General features: G+C 40.6%; 1 protein-coding gene across 2 annotated transcripts in view; it reads right to left on the minus strand.

Moving 5' to 3' along the window:
* Nucleotides 1-7,313: 7,313 nt before the first annotated feature.
* TTC8 (tetratricopeptide repeat domain 8) overlaps nucleotides 7,314-17,760 on the minus strand; it is a 64,570-nt gene continuing 54,123 nt past the window's right edge. The window contains exons 12-15 of one of the 2 annotated variants that reach the window (XM_046010181.1): nucleotides 17,039-17,213; nucleotides 16,618-16,740; nucleotides 12,594-12,677; nucleotides 7,314-10,604 (exon numbers count right to left, since the gene is read on the minus strand). In XM_046010181.1, the coding sequence (XP_045866137.1) occupies nucleotides 10,488-10,604; nucleotides 12,594-12,677; nucleotides 16,618-16,740; nucleotides 17,039-17,213 (499 nt within the window). In that variant the 3' untranslated portion in view covers nucleotides 7,314-10,487. The remainder of the gene's footprint in view (nucleotides 10,605-12,593; nucleotides 12,678-16,617; nucleotides 16,741-17,038; nucleotides 17,214-17,760) is intronic. The other variant, XM_046010182.1, reaches the window with a different exon arrangement.

Consider the following 17,760-nt stretch of genomic DNA (forward strand, 5'->3'; position numbering starts at 1 on the left):
TAGGATCTTCAGAGTGACTTACAATTTTTTAAAAAAGCATATGATCCCCTCCATTGTAAATACACCTACACACACACACACATACACCAAGAAAATACCCTGCCGAACCCCAAAGGTGTAATCTGTGTGGCACCGTGTGGGCAGAAGTGGATGTGTGAGCAAAGTCAGCCCAGAAAGTGTCTCAAAACACTTATTCATCCTCCCACCCCCTTCCAAACACGTTGCGTTGAGTTTACAGCTTTGAAAATGTAATTAACACTTTTATTCATGGGAGAGTCGGCCCTGAGATTTTTTTTAACAGGATGTACTAGAAACAGATTCAAATCTCAATGAACAATGGTTTACCTGAAGGATAAACCGAGTAGAGCCACAGTTTTCCGGTCTCCTGGGAACCTGGAGACCATCAAGGGCTTAGATCAACCTTTTTTGGAATCCTGCTGTCATCGTCGTCCTATCCCTGCATCCCATTTGAAAATTAAAGTGCACCGAGTAGAGCTTCAAGCAATAGCATGGTGAAAGCCCAGAAAAGCTATTTGAAAAGATAGAAACTAAAGCTTTTTGGCTCTTGGCTGGGCTAATGTCACCAGCCTCCCTCCCAGTCTGGGGATCTGCTAGAGCAGTGGCCCTGCCAAGGTGGATGCTTTCATGATGTGAGCTTAGGGGTGCCGTGGGGCTCCTCCCGCCCTCAGATGTCTCCCATATCATTCTGCCATGATGCCTGAGATCTCATATGAAATTACAAGTATTCTACTCAGGAGGGAGAAACGCATAAAGCTGCCAACATTCAAGAGCGATTTTGGCATCCTCTTGAGGGAAGAAGACAGAACTGGCAAATATTGAAACTGGAAAAAAAAAAAAAAACTGGAAGGGATACAAAGGTCTAGAACAGGAGGTGCCGATGGGCAGGGAAGGGCAGAACTCCGAGACCTGAGCAGCAGGAAAGGAGGCGGGCTGAGCCAGGGTGGGAGGGGGAGGGAAGGGAGGCACTAAACAGGGCAAACTCCACCCACTTAATTCTTCCACCTCGAGCTGAGAAAGTAGAAGGATAGTGTGGGTACTGCTGGGGAAACCACAGGCTAAATTATAGACCTTCGCCCTGGGATAGCTGCTTTGTGTGAAAATGTGAGGGATATGTTATTTTTATATTAAAACAAATACAGATATGCTTTGGGGTTAGTTGCAAGGTCCACGTGGCTATTTTAAAGAGAACAAACCAGAAGGCTCCAGCCTCAAATGTCATGCTCGCTGGGGACCTCTTGGGGTGACTTTCTCAGCTCTGCCACCTCGCTGGCCCCTGTTAGTGAATGTCACCATATACCTGGAAAAGCTGCTGGCTAAAAAACTCCAAGGACATGAAACTAAGGAGCCTTGTCCTGGGAAATCAAGAACACAGGGCAGTCGTGAGAACTTGTGTTCTTTTCAATGGAAGTTCCCGAGAATTTTTTTTTTTCCAATTGACGTCCTATCGGGGGCTATAAAACCAAACTAAGCCCCCTATAAGCCTGGCCGGTCAGCATGGAGGGGGTGTACTGCCTCCCGTTTCTGTCAGAGTCATTGGGATTTCCTCCTGTTTCTTTTCGAATGAATGAACCTCGTCCATGCATATTCATTGTAACGTAACTAAGATGTGCTTAGTGCTGATTGAGGTGACGGTGTCCAGTCACAGGACTCCCTAGCCTGGGAAGTTGAACACATTCAGCTTTGCCTTCCAGGGAGTGTCTACATTATTAGAAGCCTGCCTGATTGGGAAGGTGGAAAGGTACTGGTCTAGTGGGAAATAGAAGCATCATATCCTCCTTTGGTCTCTCACCAGCTGGGTAGCTGTGGGGGGACCATTTTATGTCTCTGAACTTTCTGTTTCGCATCTGTAAGATGGGGATCTAAATTGCTGGATGGCCAGGCCCACAGGGCTGCTGACAGTGTCAGAGAAGATCATACAAGCACTTTGTGACCTATAGAACTCATGGAAATAGGACATGGGAGACCTCTCATGTGTGTGAACTATTTGTTCCATCTCATCTTTTTTTTTTTAATTTTTTATTTGACAGACAGAGATCACAAGTAGGCAGAGAGGCAGGCAGAGAGAGGGGAAGGGAAACAGGCTCCCTGTTGAGCAGAGAGCCAGATGCGGGGCTCGATCCCAGGCCCCTGGGATCATGACCTAAGCCGAAGGCAGAGGCTTTAACCCACTGAGCCACCCAGGCACCCCTGTTCTATCTCATCTTGACGTTTATTGTATTCATGGGGAGCTCTTTCCTTGTCTTCTACTTTTGCCAGTTCATCTGTTCTTAACTGGCTTAAAGGAGATAGCACACCAAGAGGCTGAGATTCCCAGCTCTTTTTCAAAAAAATAAATCTTTTTTTTAAAGGTTTATTTATTTGAGAGAAAGAGAGCATGCAAGGGGATGGGGGGGGGCGCAGAGAGAAGGGAGAGAAAGAAACTCAAGCAGACTCCCCGCTGAGCATGGAGCCTTCTTTGGGGCTCAATCCCATGACCCTGACATCACGACCTGAGCCAAAATCAGAAGTCAGCTGCTCAACTGACTGAGCCCTCCAGGTGCCCCTCCTTCCAGCTCTGCATTTTACTATCCAGATGACCTTGGGGATGGTAGGTAATCACTCTGAGGTTATCGCCAGGAAAATGGGAATCATGTCAGTTAATTTGTAGAGTTGTAAAGATTACAAGCAGTGGGCACCTAATCCATAGTAATGGTCTCTCATTATGGTGTTCTTTCTCCCCACCTCTGTTCACAAGTATATCATGAGGGTCTTGAAAGGTAGTTGGAATCTTTCAATTTGAAGTCCTCTCTGCAAAGGAAGCTGGAACATCTCCCACTGGAGATTTACTGGACATCTCTCATTTGAGTCGTAGTAATAGGTAGATTCTTTAATAGATATAAGGCTATTTAGATTACCTATTTCTTCTTGAGGAAACTTCGATAGTTTTTCTTTTGAGGAATTTAAAGGTAAAGGTGCTCTTAGAACCACCTAGCGGGGCACCTTGGTGGCTTAGTCTGTTAAGGGTCTGACACTTGATTTTCGTTGAGGTCATGATCTCAGGGTCATGAGATGGAGTCCTGCATCCAACCCCATGTCGGGCTCTGCACTTAGTAGGGAGCCTGCTTGAGATTCTGCCTCTCCCTCCACCACTCCCTCCCCATACTCTCTCTCTGTCTCTCAAATAAATAAATCTTTAAAAAAAAAATAAACACCTAGCAAATTGGTTCTCAAACTTTAGAATACATCAGAGTAACCACCACTTCCCCTAGACACTAATTCTAATGTTGTAACAAATATTATAATGGAAAAAAACTGTAGCCTGGGGTATTACTGTTTTTATTTCCCACAAATTCCTGTCTCATGAAATACAAAAATATCACATAACTAGAAGCCCTGCATTTGTAAAAAGATAGCAATCTTGTTAAGAACACTACTTGTTGCAAACCATAATTAATGAAGCACCATCTGTGATATTCAGTGCGCTACTCACGAGTTGGAGCCATCTAGGCAATTTTTATGCTTCTGAATGCGAATGGGAGGACAAAAGGGTGAATCCACGAAGAAGTGTGGCATAAACTATCTGATTGGTTGCATGTACTAGGCAGCTGAGAAATTTTTATTTATTATCTAGTATAAGGGTATTCATTTTCACACTCTCCCCAGAAAACTTAATTTAAAATTTATATCCAACTTTGTATTCTCCAGCTGATCCTAAAAATTGCCTCTAATAAATTCTTTTTTTTTTTAATTTTTATTTATTTGACAGATCACAAATAGGCAGAGAGTCAGTCAGAGAAAGAGGAAAGCAGACCCCCCGCTGAGAAGAGAGCCGGATGCAGGGCTCGATCCCAGGACCCCGGGATCATGACCTGAGCCGAAGGTAGAGGGTTAACCCACTGAGCCACCCAGGCACCCCCTCTACATCAGTTCTTATAAAACACCTGCCTCCTCTTCAACCTGAACTCAGGTAAAGCTTGAACTCCTTAACTGTGGACTCGAAACCTTCTGTTCCAATTCTTCCTAGGCCTCCAAATTTTGCTCTCATGCCTAGCCTGCTCCTGCTGCTACTGCCCAGCTCCATACTGACAAATTCATATTCTAGTGGCCCCCAGATGTGTTCACCCATTAGCATTGCCTAGCCTCTCTTTTCCTCTGGCTGCTCAGAAACCTTCTTCACCTGACATTCATATAGTATGGTATAGCCTTTCTTATACTTGTAACCGATTCATGTCTTTACATTTAATGTGTGTTTTTGTGTGTTTTTTGTAGATAGTTTGTATCTGGGTCTTTCTTTTTCTTTTCTTTTTTCTTTTTTTTTTTTTGGCCAGTCTGGAAATCTCTGCCTTTTAACTGGGGATAACCACATTTCATTTAGACCAGACTATGGACTGAATTGTGCCCTCCCAAATTCATCCGTGAAGCCCTAACCCCTGATAGGACTACATTCGGAGATAGAGCCTGAAGGTAAAATGAGCTCATAAGGTTGAGACCTTAATTCAATACAGCTGGTGCCCTTATAAAACGAGAAAAACACAGCAGAACTCTCTTTCTGTCTGTCACGTGAGATCCCAACAAGAAGGCAGCCATCTACAAGTCAGGAAGAGAGCTCTCACCAGGAACGGAATTGGCTGACACCTTGGTCATGGACTTCCTAGGCTCCAGAACTGTAAGAAAATAAATTTCTGTTGAAGCCACTGCACCTGTGGTGGGCTTATTAACAGCAGCCCGTGCTGAGACAGGCCATTTACATTTAGTACAATTATGGATATGGTTAAGTTTAAATCGACCATACTGTTTGTTTTCAGCTTGCACCGTCAATTCTTTGCTCCCTTTTCCCTCTTTTTCATCTTCCTTTGTCACCTGCATGGTACAGGCACACTGCTGTGGGACTTCAGAGGTAGGGGACGCTTATTCCGCCCAATCAGGGTGTGCTTCCTGAGAGAGCTGGTTCTGAAGGGATCCTAAGCTTTCATGCAGTTATTCTCAATATGCTGAGAACTAGTAATTATGTTTGGTGGCATAAAGGGAAGGTGGCAAAAGTGTGGAATTCCAAGTAGATTTGAACCTGACCCCAGGACACTGCGAAGAACTAAGAGAGTTCAACGGATAACAAAAATCCATTTGCCTTTACATGCTATGCATAGTTCTTGAAATTTTTGGAAATCAGTAACTCGGCCAACACATAACTTTGAAAGTCTTTTCTTGGGCAGAAAATGTGCTTCTCTAACTTTTCCTGTATTTACTCCGCCAATGCCATCCAAAATTCTTACTTGCGCCTGGTTTTTATCTACACCTGTTTTCCACAGAAAAGAAAAACGTCAAAATACAATACAGGAGGTAGCTCTAAGATACAAAACTAGTGAGAATAAGCACTTCCAATAGGAAAAATTTCCACATGTCTGATCTGGGAGCATAGACTTTTAAAATGCAGAACGTCATCATTTCGTAATACAAAACATTAAAACTTCCATTAAGTTTTTTAAAATTTTTAATTGAAGTTTAACGTATTGATACAGAACATATTAGTTTCAGACATACAACATGATGATTCGATATATGTACATATGACAAAATGATCACCACAATAAGGAGTTAACATCACCTCACATAGTAACAATGTTTCTTCAGTGATGAAGACTTTAAAGATCTACTCTTTTTAGTCACTTTCAAATATACAACACAGCATTACTACAGTGGACAGTTAGGTTCCTTCCATGTCTTGGCTATTGCAAATTGCTGCAATGATGAGGGTACAAGAGAACTTTTCAAGGTAGTATTTTTTTTTAAGATTTTATTTATTTATTTGACAGACAGAGATCACAAGTAGGCAGAGAGGCAGGCAGAGAGAGAGAAGGGGAAGCTGGCTCCCTTCTGAGCAGAGAGCCTGATGCAGGGCTCGATCCCAGGACCCTGGGATCATGACCTGAGCTAAAGGCAGAGGTTTTAACCCACTGAGCCACCCAGGAACTCCACAAGGTAGTATTTTTTGCTTCCCTCAGATAAATACCCAGAAATGGAATGTCTGGATCGTATGACAGTTCTATTTTTAATTTTCTGAGAACCCTCCATACTATTTTCCATAGTGGCTGCACCAATTTACATTCTCACCAACAGTGCACAAGAGAGTTCCCTTCTCTCCTCATCCTCGCTGACACTTGTTATTTCTCATCCTATAGTAATAGCCATTCTAACATGTATGGGATAATCTCATTGTGGTTTTGATTTGCATTGCCCTGACGATTAGTGATGTTGAGTACCTTTTTGTGTACCTGTTGGCCATCTGTTTATCTTCCATGTAAAAATGTCTCTTTAGGTTCTCCACCCATTTTTTTTTCTCCACCCATTTTTATCAGGTTTTTTTGTTTTGTTTTGTTTTTGCTGTTGTGGTGTATGAGTTCTTTATGTATTTTGAATATTAACCCCGTATTAGATATATGATTTGCAAATATTTTTTCCTGTTATGTAGGTTGCTTTTTCATTTTGTGGATCATTTTCTTTGCTGTACCAAAGCTTTTTAGTTTGATATAGTCCCACTGGTTTATTTTTCTTCAATTGCCTATGCTTTGGTGTCGAGCAAAAAATTGCCAAAACCAACGTCAAAGAGCTTACTGCCTATGTTTTTTTTTTCCCTTGAAGTTTTATAGTTTCAGATATTATATTCAAGTGCTCTGCTCTGACTTGATTTTTGTGCATGGGGTACAATAGTGTTCCAGTTTCATTCATGGATGTGGCTGTTAAGTTTTCCTAGTACTATTTATTTGAGACTGTCCTTTCCCCCTTTTTCTTATTGCTTTCCATTGATCTGTGTACCCATTTTTATGCCAACACCATACTGTTTTGATGACAGCTTTGTAATATAGTTTGAACTCAGGATACATTACACCTACAGTTTTGTTATTCTTTCTCAAGATTGATTTAACTTCTCAGGCTCTTTTGTGGTTCTAAATCCTAATATATTTTTTTAAATTTCTGTGAAAAAATGTCATTGGAAATTTGATAGGGATTGCACTGAATTTGTAGATTGCTTTGGATAGCATGGGTATTTTAACAATATTCCAATTCATGAGCACAAAATATCTTTCTACTTATTTACATCTTCAATGTCTTTCGTGAATGTCTTGTAGTTTTCTTAGAGTTTCAGTATACAGGTCTTTTAAAATTGATTATAATTATGGTTGCCCAACTGTAAATATATTAAAAACTATCAAATGGTACACTTTATTTAAGATCTTATTCATTTCTTTGTCAGTGAGAGAGAGAGAGAGAGCACAAGCAGAGGGAGCAGCAGGCAGAGGTAGAAGGAGACTCCCCACTGAGCAAGGAGCCCAATGCAGGACTCAGTCCCATGATGCTGGGATCAGGAGCTGAGCTGAAGGTAGACACTCAACTGACTGAGCCACCCAGGCATCCCAAATGGTACACTTTAAAAGAGAGAATTGTGCGGTATATAAAAAATATCAAAAACTGTTATGTTAAAACAAAAAAATCTTTTGGACTTGCTAAATGGGAGTTATTGACAACCTCGATGGGAGGAGTTCCAGCAGCGATTGGAATTGAAGCCAGACTGAAAAGGGCCAAGGAACAAGTGAAATGAAGTACACAACAAACATCACCTGCTCTTTCAAGATGTTATGACAAAGGAGATAGGGTAGTGCTTGAAAGGGAGAAGCTTTAAAGGGATTGCGATTTTAGAAAAAGAGAGAAACAATCCTGTAAAGAAGGAAACTGAAGCTGTTCCATCAGAGCGGCCTGTGAGGTGCGAGGCTTCAGGCACGAGGCTTTGGCAGGTGTGGAATCTCGGAGCCCACAGAAACTTGAGTTTCAGATACTGGAGATACAAAAAAACCCTGTCTTCCTGAAATGTATCTAAGTTTGGCCTTTTCTTCCCTGAGATAAAGTGGTAGTTTTCTCCAGGAGCTTTGTTCTTTACACTCCACTAAGAAATTACTCCTGACGAGTCAGGATTCGGGGACAGGGAAGGGTCACAGTGCAGGAAATAGTATAGTATCCCACGATTATAATTCAACCTTTAGTACTCCTTGTTCTTTCATCTCAAGAATTTGGCTTTAATATCAAGGACATAAAATCGCAGCATCTCTCAGAAATGTTAAGTTTTTAGTCAGCCAAAAATAGGATGAATGCCGTCTGTGTGGAAAGATGTAGAACTGCCATAGTTTTCAAATTGCTGAATCAAATTTTTCCGCTAATATCTGAGCCTCGATAACCATTTTGGGAGTCTGGAACATATCCGCAGACCATTCACATTTATCTGTCTCCTAGAACTTAAAACTATCCAGTAATGGCTTTTTAACTCAACTCCATTTCTGGGTTCATTATTTTCCAGTGTTGGGTCCTCCCACAGTATTTCGGAAATCTTTGTGTTTTTCAGAATGCTTAAACTCAACCCCAGTTGAAAGCTGTTGGTAGGAATCCCTCATGTTAAGGAAGAGTTAGTGGTGGAAACCACATTAAAAGTGTAGTGATGTGCTCTCTTTATGAATTTTCTTATCTCTAGGCCATAAATGATGTTGGGTGCTCTGACGCTGGGACAGGTCATTCGGAAATGTAACAGAGCAATGAGAACCATAGAGGACTGGTTCGGACGTGACCTATTTGGGAAGGAAGACCTTCCAACCCCATCAATTACTGTGTTGGCTGGGGTCTTGCCAGGCCTTCTTTTTCAGTGGGAAGCTCAATGATGTTAATTTTGGTGGAGTAATTTGTAACTCGAACTTTTTAAGCCAGGGCAGAAGACAACTGGTAACCTTCCTTCTACAGAAATGTTGGCACTGAAGCCAGAGACGCGGTCCAGAAATAACTATTACAAGGACGTATATAGCTCCGGCTGCACGGTGTTCTTTTCTGCCATCATTCCACTAGGAGCCGTCCTGACTCATTCTTTGCATTGCTGTTCACATTGAATTAACATAAACTCCAGACAAAAATAGCTCCATGTTACCTTAGGAATACTGACTCATTTATTTTTTGCTGTGTTAATATTCCCATACTATCCAATTTTATTAATGCATAGAACATTCATTTGAAATAGGGGTAGCTTTATTTACAGGAGAAACCCTGAGGTGATCTCTCAGGAGGGCTAAGAGCACGTCCTCAGGGGGCCCACATTATCTGCATCTGAATCCCAGCTCTGCCACTTAAGACGTTTTATAACCCAGAGCAAGTTCCTTGACTTCTCTGTGCCTCATTTTCTACCAAGTAAGACAGGAGTAACAGCACCTTCTAGGACTGCAGCGGGAATCAAAGGGCACATACAACATCCTCCATAAATGCAAGCTACTGTTAGCGCTTATTTTAGCTTAAATGATTCACATGACAAAATTTCAACCTAAATATTGAATACAGTATTAGGACATTGGATGGCACTTGAGGAAATTCTCATGAGCTAAAAAGCTAAGCACTAGCATATCCTGGAGAAGCAGGAAAAGGGAGAGCACAAGAACGAGGTCTTGGGTTCTAATTGTGACCGCACCACCACCCAGCAGTGCAACCCCAGGCCTGGCTTTGGTCATCTGTGCCGCAGAGACCTTCGACTACACATCCTCTGAAGTCCCTGCCCTCATTCCTCGAACTCCCAGCTTTTTTAGCGAATCTGAACAGAAACAAGTATCTGTAAAATAGTTTTTATGACATTAAAAACTGAAAAAATAACAGTGAGGGGTCCCACAGTCCTAAATCTGAATGAGTGGCTTTGTCCCTTTGACACATTTCCTTGTGTGAATGCATGGATGAGAATTCCACTAAATATGGGAGGAGATGAGTTCAAGAGTCTTTCCAGGATTTTGCAGTGCTGGGTCCTGGGATCTGGCCTAACCTCTGGGCTGACCGCAGGTGGGGCTCTGGGCTTGTGACTCTGTTTCTAATACCGATAGTCTTATATTGATAATATGATAGTCCGTAAATAGCTTCTCAGGGAAATACAAAATTGGTGGTACATCAAGTAAAATTAAAATAATGACTTGATTACTAAGGTCGCAGTACTTCTGAAAAACTTCTTTTAGCTGAGATGTCCAAAATAAAACTCATGAAGAATGATAGAATATTGGTGTATTACACACCGATTTATTTTAAAGCATAGTATATAAGAAAATGTGTAGTGTCTTGTAAAGCCTTCGAGAAATAGTTTTAAATACAGTTTTTAAGTTCTAAATAAAGTCTCTAACTGGGATGAGTATACACATTTTTACCCAAAGAAGTGTGATCTTTATGGTGACTTTAGACCTCTGAAGCTACATGTTAGCTAACGGCCAGCTTAACATTAAAAATATGCATTTGTAAAAATTCGAGGAAATTCATGAAAATGTTTTGTAAACATTTTTATAAACATCTACCACATAATGTGGGAGAAGTTTTCACGATCTATTTACAAACATTAAATCCTATCTTTTATAAACACACTACTTTTTCCATTGTGTAATGCCCCCTCATATATATCCTATGCCCAAGAATATACTTGGTCTGTGGGACAATCAGAGCATAGCAAAATGCTGCTTTAGCTGTTTAATTAAGTGTTGGGTATCCACATGATCTGGAAATGCTGCTTCTGACTTCTGAGCAGCAACATAGCTTCTCTGCAAATCTCCAATCTGTAAGAAATACCAGAATAAGCCCACAGGATGAGACCAGGAAAAAATGAGTAAGAAAGTAAAAAAAAAAAAAAAAAAAAAAGTACTATCTTACACGGTAGAAAATTAAAGGATTTAAGGGTAAATTGCTTGGATTATGCCACTTTGATTTTAGAATTCTTTCACCTAGATTACAATTCCATCTTGAAAAACAGGAGAGAACTAAAATAACCAATTACACAAATAATTTCTGCTCCACTACAGCTGTCTAGTTACAAATTCATAAACCTTGTTTTCTTTTCCTGTTACAGGTAGTAGTATAAAAATACGATAACATTTGCATTCTACAACAGCCAGCTTGGTATAGTCTCCAAAAGCGCTTGGACAACTATTTGTAATGTGCCATAAAGATACTGTGGTTAGGGCACTATCTTTTAGACAGAAAATTCAAGCCAAAACGATTGTACATAAGATAAAATAACATGCTTAGGGAGGTTTTAAATGGAGCTAGCCGAGTAATGTGGGAGAAGATATCTGTCTTTAGAAGTTTATTAAGGGTATCTGATTTTCAATAAAGCTGGCGTTAAAGTCCAGTCCCAGAGAAAAGCACACAGTATCTGGATCCATCTGAACTGATCTGGATTCATGCCTACATTTATAAAAAGCAAGAGCTTTTTAGTATGTGCACACACACAAAACCTAGATAATTCAATTCTGGCAGGCTTTATTGGTTTGTTTTGAAACACGTAATACATATTAAAAACGTAAATTCCTTTTTTTTTAAACTCACAGCATTTCTTTTTAACATACCATTTTATTTTCTTGAAAATACAGCATTTTACTTAAAGAAATATCTCATTTGAGTTATATATTATTAAGATGTGATAAAGTGAAAAACAGTTATCAAGTCTTTGTGGTTTAAGTAAATGGCCATGCAGGGCAGTGGAAAACGCATGGGCATTTTGGGTGCTGAGTATAAATTCTGACCCCGCCACGGCCATGTGACTCTAGGGGAGCCTTTGAAGCTCGACCAGCCTTGGGTTCCGTTAGAACGTAAGCTGCATGAGGTAGAGGTTTTGTTTTATTCACAGCTGACATCCTTTGTGCTGACAACAGTGCCAGGCACATAGCACAGGCTCAATAAACGAAACATCAGTTGTATGAAAACACGAATCAGGAAGGCGAACCTACGTGACAGCTTGTTGGGAGAATCAGAGAGGGTGTGTAGAGTCCCAGGAATAGTGGCTGGCAATTGACAAGCCCTCAAAAATGACAACTTAGGAGTGACCGCTTAGTTCCAAAGCAGAAATGAAAGTGAGGATGGCTTTGTGTTTGTGCTTTGAAAAATGACCCTTTCGTAATGTCTTCTGAGTGTCTTTACGTCAGCAAAGACACTTTGCCCTTCAGACTTACTTTCCATATTAAAGGAAGATTTCTCAGTAAAAATTCGTTATTAGATAACTTTTATTGTTGTTCTTATTGAAAATGGCGTGATTCCTTTTAGCTCTTGCATATTAACTGACTTGTAACACAGTATTAACAGTTGTATTTTCCCACATTGTTCAAAGCTAAGATAGCTTTCACTCATATCCCTAATTAATAGCAATTATGCCAGAGCCTTGATGGCAACATGGTCTACAATAAAATACAAGATTTCTTTGCTATAAAACCCAATTACTAAATCCTTCCTCAACCAGGAGTTACTTAATGAGTATTTTTTTCAGGCCTAAATGTCATATTTTAAAAATAAAATAATTCTGCAATTGATAACAATCTATAAAGCAATCTATAATAGTAAGTTTAGTCCATATTCAGTGATAAATTTCTTTAAAGTTTATTAAACTGTCCCTTGAAGTGAAAGACAGGTGCATACAATATTTAAAAAATCATTTCTTTCAAAACATCATTATAATTTCCTTATTTATCTTTCTCCTTATTTATCTGTACTTTTTTTTAAAACCCAGGGAAGAAAAAGAAACAGACTGGATGATGAGTTGATAAAGAGAATACCTTGTCAGAGACCGTTGCAAAATTAAAATGTGGCTCATACATATGGGGTCCCAAGGATGATGCAGTTTGTAACAGTGCTCTTGCCTGTATTAAAAAAAAAACAAAAACGGGGGGGGGGGGTGAGGAGAAAACCAAAAGTACATGAACATCTATCAGCACTATATTTGTGATTTCTTTTGTTTTGTTTTTGGTAAGAGAATCCTTTACCTGATACAGGACCTTAATAGGGGCGCCTGAGTGGCTCAGTTGTTAAGCGTCTGCCTTCAGCTCAGGTCATGATATCAGGGTCCTTGGATCCAGCCCCATGTTGGGCTTCCTGCTCAGCAGGAAGCCTGCTTCTCCCTCTCCCACTCCCCCTGCTTGTGTTCCCTCTCTCTCTGTCTCTGTCAAATAAATAAATAAAATCTTAAAAAAAAAAAAAAGACCTTAATAAACGTGATCCTGTGAGAAATACAGGTGACATTCCTTGTGAAATATGACTTACTGAAATACAACTAATACTTATATCTTGCCAAAATTAATGATAAAACTGCTTCAAAATATGAAGCAAATTAAGAGTAGATTTAAAGTCGAGAACCACAGTTCTTAATGAAGTTTATATTTCAATATGACAAATCAAAATATAATCCTCTCAATGCTAAAAAGAAAAAGTCTTATTAACCTAGCTTTTTATTGCTAATTGATCCCTTAGCCTTCTAATTACCTGTTCTCTAATGCTATAATAATAACAATTAAAAAAAAAAACACAGTAAATTTCCAAGCCCCCAGTTCAGTGCTGGAAGACAGTGATGAGTGTTTATAACACTGCTGACCTCAAAATAACAAGTGACTGCAACTGAAAATGACAAGCTTTTTGTTCTTTCAAGTACTCAAAAAACAAAATTTGTATCCCCTATAGGCTCAAAGGATAGTTAGGACCACAAACTCACCATTCCAAGTTGCTGAGCACCCCTCCAATTTGTAACTAGACCCAAAACCTCCATCCATGACCCGTGGACATATCTTTTTTTTGTTTAATGGGAAATAACATATGGGATGGTAGATTTTTTTTATGATTAGCTATTTTTCTTTTAATCAAGGTATAACTTTAATTAAAAAAAAGGTTAATAGCATGAAAACTTTCACCAAAACCTTTCAAATCAGTTGCATAGTAGAGCAAGTGTAATAAGTAGGAAACAGAATCACCAACATGGGAATAGAGAAAACTCCCAAAAGCACTTGTTACATCACAGAACAAGTTCCCATTTTACTTTATTTATTTCTGTTTTTTTGTTTTTAATTAATTATTTTTATGAACATATAATGTATATTTGCCCCAGGGGTACAGGTCTATGAATCGTCAGGCTTACACACTTCACAGCACTTGCCATATAAGTTCCCATTTTAGAGTACAGTCGACCCTTGAACAGCACAGGTTTGAACTGCATGGGTCCACTTAGGCGTGGATTTTTTCAATAAATATAGTACTGTAAATGTACTTTATCTTCGTTATGATTTTCTTAATCACGTCTTCTTTCCTCTAGCTTACTTTATTGTAGAATACAGTATACGTACGTATGACATAAAATATTTCTTAATTCTTGGTAAGCTTCTAGTCAACAGTAGTTGACTCTTAGTAGTTAAGTTTCGGAGGGTTCAAAAGTAATACTTGGATTTTCCACTACATAGAGGGTCAGCACCCCTAATTCTGAATTGCTCAAGAGGCCCTATAGTTAGTTTTTGTCTCTAAAATACTAATCCATCTTATTTGCGGGAATTTGTGAAACAAAGGCAACATCCAAGGATGCTTCTTTCCTTGTTGTGTTACAAGTTCATCACCGTGCTTAGGAGACCAGCTGGGAGGTTAACACTATGTCTGCACGTAAAGTTACTTACCTTCCTTGAGTCCCTGTTTCTTCATCTTTAAAGTCTGGTATGTAGTACTTATCTCTCCTTGATTGTCATTAATATTGTAGGAGGATATTTAGCATTTTAAACTTTTTAAATAATATAATGTATTAAGCATCTATGTGTGCTCAGTACGAAGCTACCATGCCCAATGCTTTCCGTGCATGATCTGCTCATCCTCCCAGAAGACCTTCAGGTACTGCTGTTACCTCACTGTCTATGCTGTCCATTTGCTTCACAACTACACACTCACTACCCATCACATGCCAGGCACTGTTTTGTTTTGTTTTTTATTAACATATAATGTATATTAGCCCCAGGGATACAGGTCTGTGAATCGTCACGTTCACACACTTCACAGCACTCGCCATAGCACATACCCTCCCCAATGCCCGTAACCCAACTACCCTATCCCCACCCCCCTTCCCCCCGGCAACCCTCAGTTTATTCTGTGAGATTAAGAGTCTCTTATGGTTTGTCTCCCTCTCGATCCTATCTTGTTTCATTTATTCCTTCCCTACCCCCAAACCCCCCATGTTGCCTCTCAACTTCCTCATATCAGGGAGATCATGTGATAATTGTCTTTCTCTAATTGACTTACTTCGCTCAGCTTGATACCCTCTAATTCCATCCATGTCGTTGCAAATAGCAAGATTTCATTTCTTTTGATGGCTGCATAGTATTCCATTGTATACATATACCACATCTTCTTTATCCATTCGTCTGTTGATGAACATCTAGGCTCTCTCCATAGTATGGCTCTTGTGGACATTGCTGCTATAAACATTCGGGTGCACGTGTCCCTTCAGATCACTACATTTATATCTTTAGGGTAAACACCCAGTAGGCCAGGCACTGTTTTGATGCTAAAAATACAGCAGTTGGAAGACAAAGAAGGTCCCTATTTTCACATGGCAGCCATGCTCCATTCTACATATAAATATGAACATATCTGATAAACTAAGTAATAAGAAAAAAAAAATAGGAGGTGTGATAGTGCCTGAGGGCTCCTTTAAACTGACATCTGAGATGACCTTTCTTAGGAGGTGGTGATTAAGCTAAGACCCAACTGACGAAAACAAAAGTCACGGCAGGATCTGAAAGAACATCCCAAAGGCTGTAAACTAAGAACAGGCACAGCGTATTTGCAGAGCGGGGAGACAGCTGATGTGTCCTGAAGTCGGTGTGAAGGGAGAAGTGATGAAAGATGTGGTCTGAGGGAGAGCCAGAGGCTGGATTATGTGGGACCCTGTAGACCAAGATCTGAATCCACATTTCATGCCAAGTGAAAAGGAAAGACTGTGGAGGATGCTGAGCAAAGTAGTGATAAAAGCATTCTTGTTTTTTTGTTTTGTATTTTTTAAATCCCTTCACTGTTGTGAGGAGGGCGTAGTCTAGGGTACAACTACTTGCTCATAAGTAGAGACAAAAAGACCAGCAAGGAGACTGTTGTCGTAGAGTCCAGGCAAAAGAGGAGGGCATCCTGGAGAAGGGTGGCAGAGGCGGGGAAAAGTGGCCAGATCTGGGATGGGGCTTGGAGGTAAAACTTGGCAGGGCCTGCTGAACGCCATGAGCCTGGGGTGGCAGTGAGAGGCAACTAGGACAGACAGGTTTCAAGCGTGGCTCCTAGGCTTTTGGCTGGACCACCCTGCTGATGGACAGGGGACGGGGAACCATGAACCGTTCACTAAGGCTAGGAAGACTAGGGAGGTACAGATTTGTCCTGATAAAACTAAAAGTTAGGAGAAAACAGAAAGGTTAAGTAACTTGTCCAAAGTCACATCACTAATATATGACAGAGCCGGGATTCAAATCTAGTCGGTCAGTCTCTAGAGCTCATTTTTTGACTGCAGCATGTAGAGGTGCCTGGGAGGTTCAGTGGGTTAAGCAACCGACTGTTGATTTTGGGTCAGGTCCTGATCTCAGGGTCCTGGAATTGAGCCCAGGCTCTGCACTCAGCAGGGACTCTGCTTGGGATTCTCTGTCCCTCCCTTTGCTCCCTCTCATTCATGACCTCTCTCTCTCAAATAAATAAATCTTTAAAAATAAATGAACTGCAGCATATAAAGACAGCTACACCCGAGAGCTCTTCTTTGAAGAAAGCAGATCGTCCACGGAACCACAGTAGCTCACTGACCTGCTCAACGTGGCCCTTCCGCATCTCCAGCACGGCCAGGTTGTTGTAGGCCTCGGCGTGGTTGTTGTTGTTGACCAGAGCGAGCCGGAAGCACTGATGGGCCAAGTTCATGTCTCCTATGCCCTTGAACAGAAAAACGGGTATTTGCACACACAGCTCCATACGTTTCCACCCACCATGTCCTCCCTTCTTTCCTTGTGTCTTTTCTGCTACCAAACAACAAGTACTGATCATAATCAAGTGTGAATTGTACGTATGAGAATCCAACCTGAGAAAATGAGTTCTAGGGTGACTCTCAGAAATCGCCCAGTTGCTACAGAAGACCGTAACCAAATCTGGATTTATGCTACCTGAACATTTCTTCAAACTAACTTACAGCTACCTTTTCTGTACCAGAAATTACATTAGAGAAACAGCCTACCACAGCTACGTGGCCCAGGTTGTACCAGACATCAGCTGCCTCTTCTTCGTTTTCAGCCAGAGCAAGGGCACGCTCAAACGAGGTCAGAGTCATATCATACTGCTGGGCATAGAAGCAGCAGAGCCCCAGATTGTTAAAAAGCTGGCAGTTATAAACACCCATCTGCAGGAGTCGCCTTTTCAAAAAAGAGCGCACACATTTTGGTGTCAGACCAACTCGTTAAATATTAAGACCTATTTTTTTAATAAAGTTAGAAATGTTTTATAACTTTTAACATCCCTGATGAATACAAAGTATTATAGGAAATGAAAAAAATGTCAAAGCAAATACAAAAGCATGTCTTTTTTAAAGGTCATGGGCAGTGTATCAGAGGCAAGGTCAGAATCAACTCACGTATGTTCTTTTCCCCCAAAAAACTCTGTCAGAGACCAAAGACATAAGAGTCACATAAAGTAAAACCCACAACATTGTGCTTCATAAAGGTTTGGTGCCAGCCAATAAACCTCTAGGACCTTCTAATTTGAGGGCTGTGTTTAGGATTTACCTTCAAATTTTCAGCTAACCTGAAGCTTGGTTTTGGTTATCTGCAGTATATATATGCTGTGTCTACTGACCTTCCGGTGAGCTTCCACCAAGGAAGACAAGACCGTCAGTTCCATCCCTACCTTATCCACTGAGCTCTCATGCTGGAGCTCAAAAAACCCATTTGTTTCTACTCATCA

This window comes from Meles meles, chromosome 6 (assembly GCF_922984935.1).
Source record: "Meles meles chromosome 6, mMelMel3.1 paternal haplotype, whole genome shotgun sequence".
NCBI classification, from domain to species: Eukaryota; Metazoa; Chordata; class Mammalia; order Carnivora; family Mustelidae; genus Meles; species Meles meles.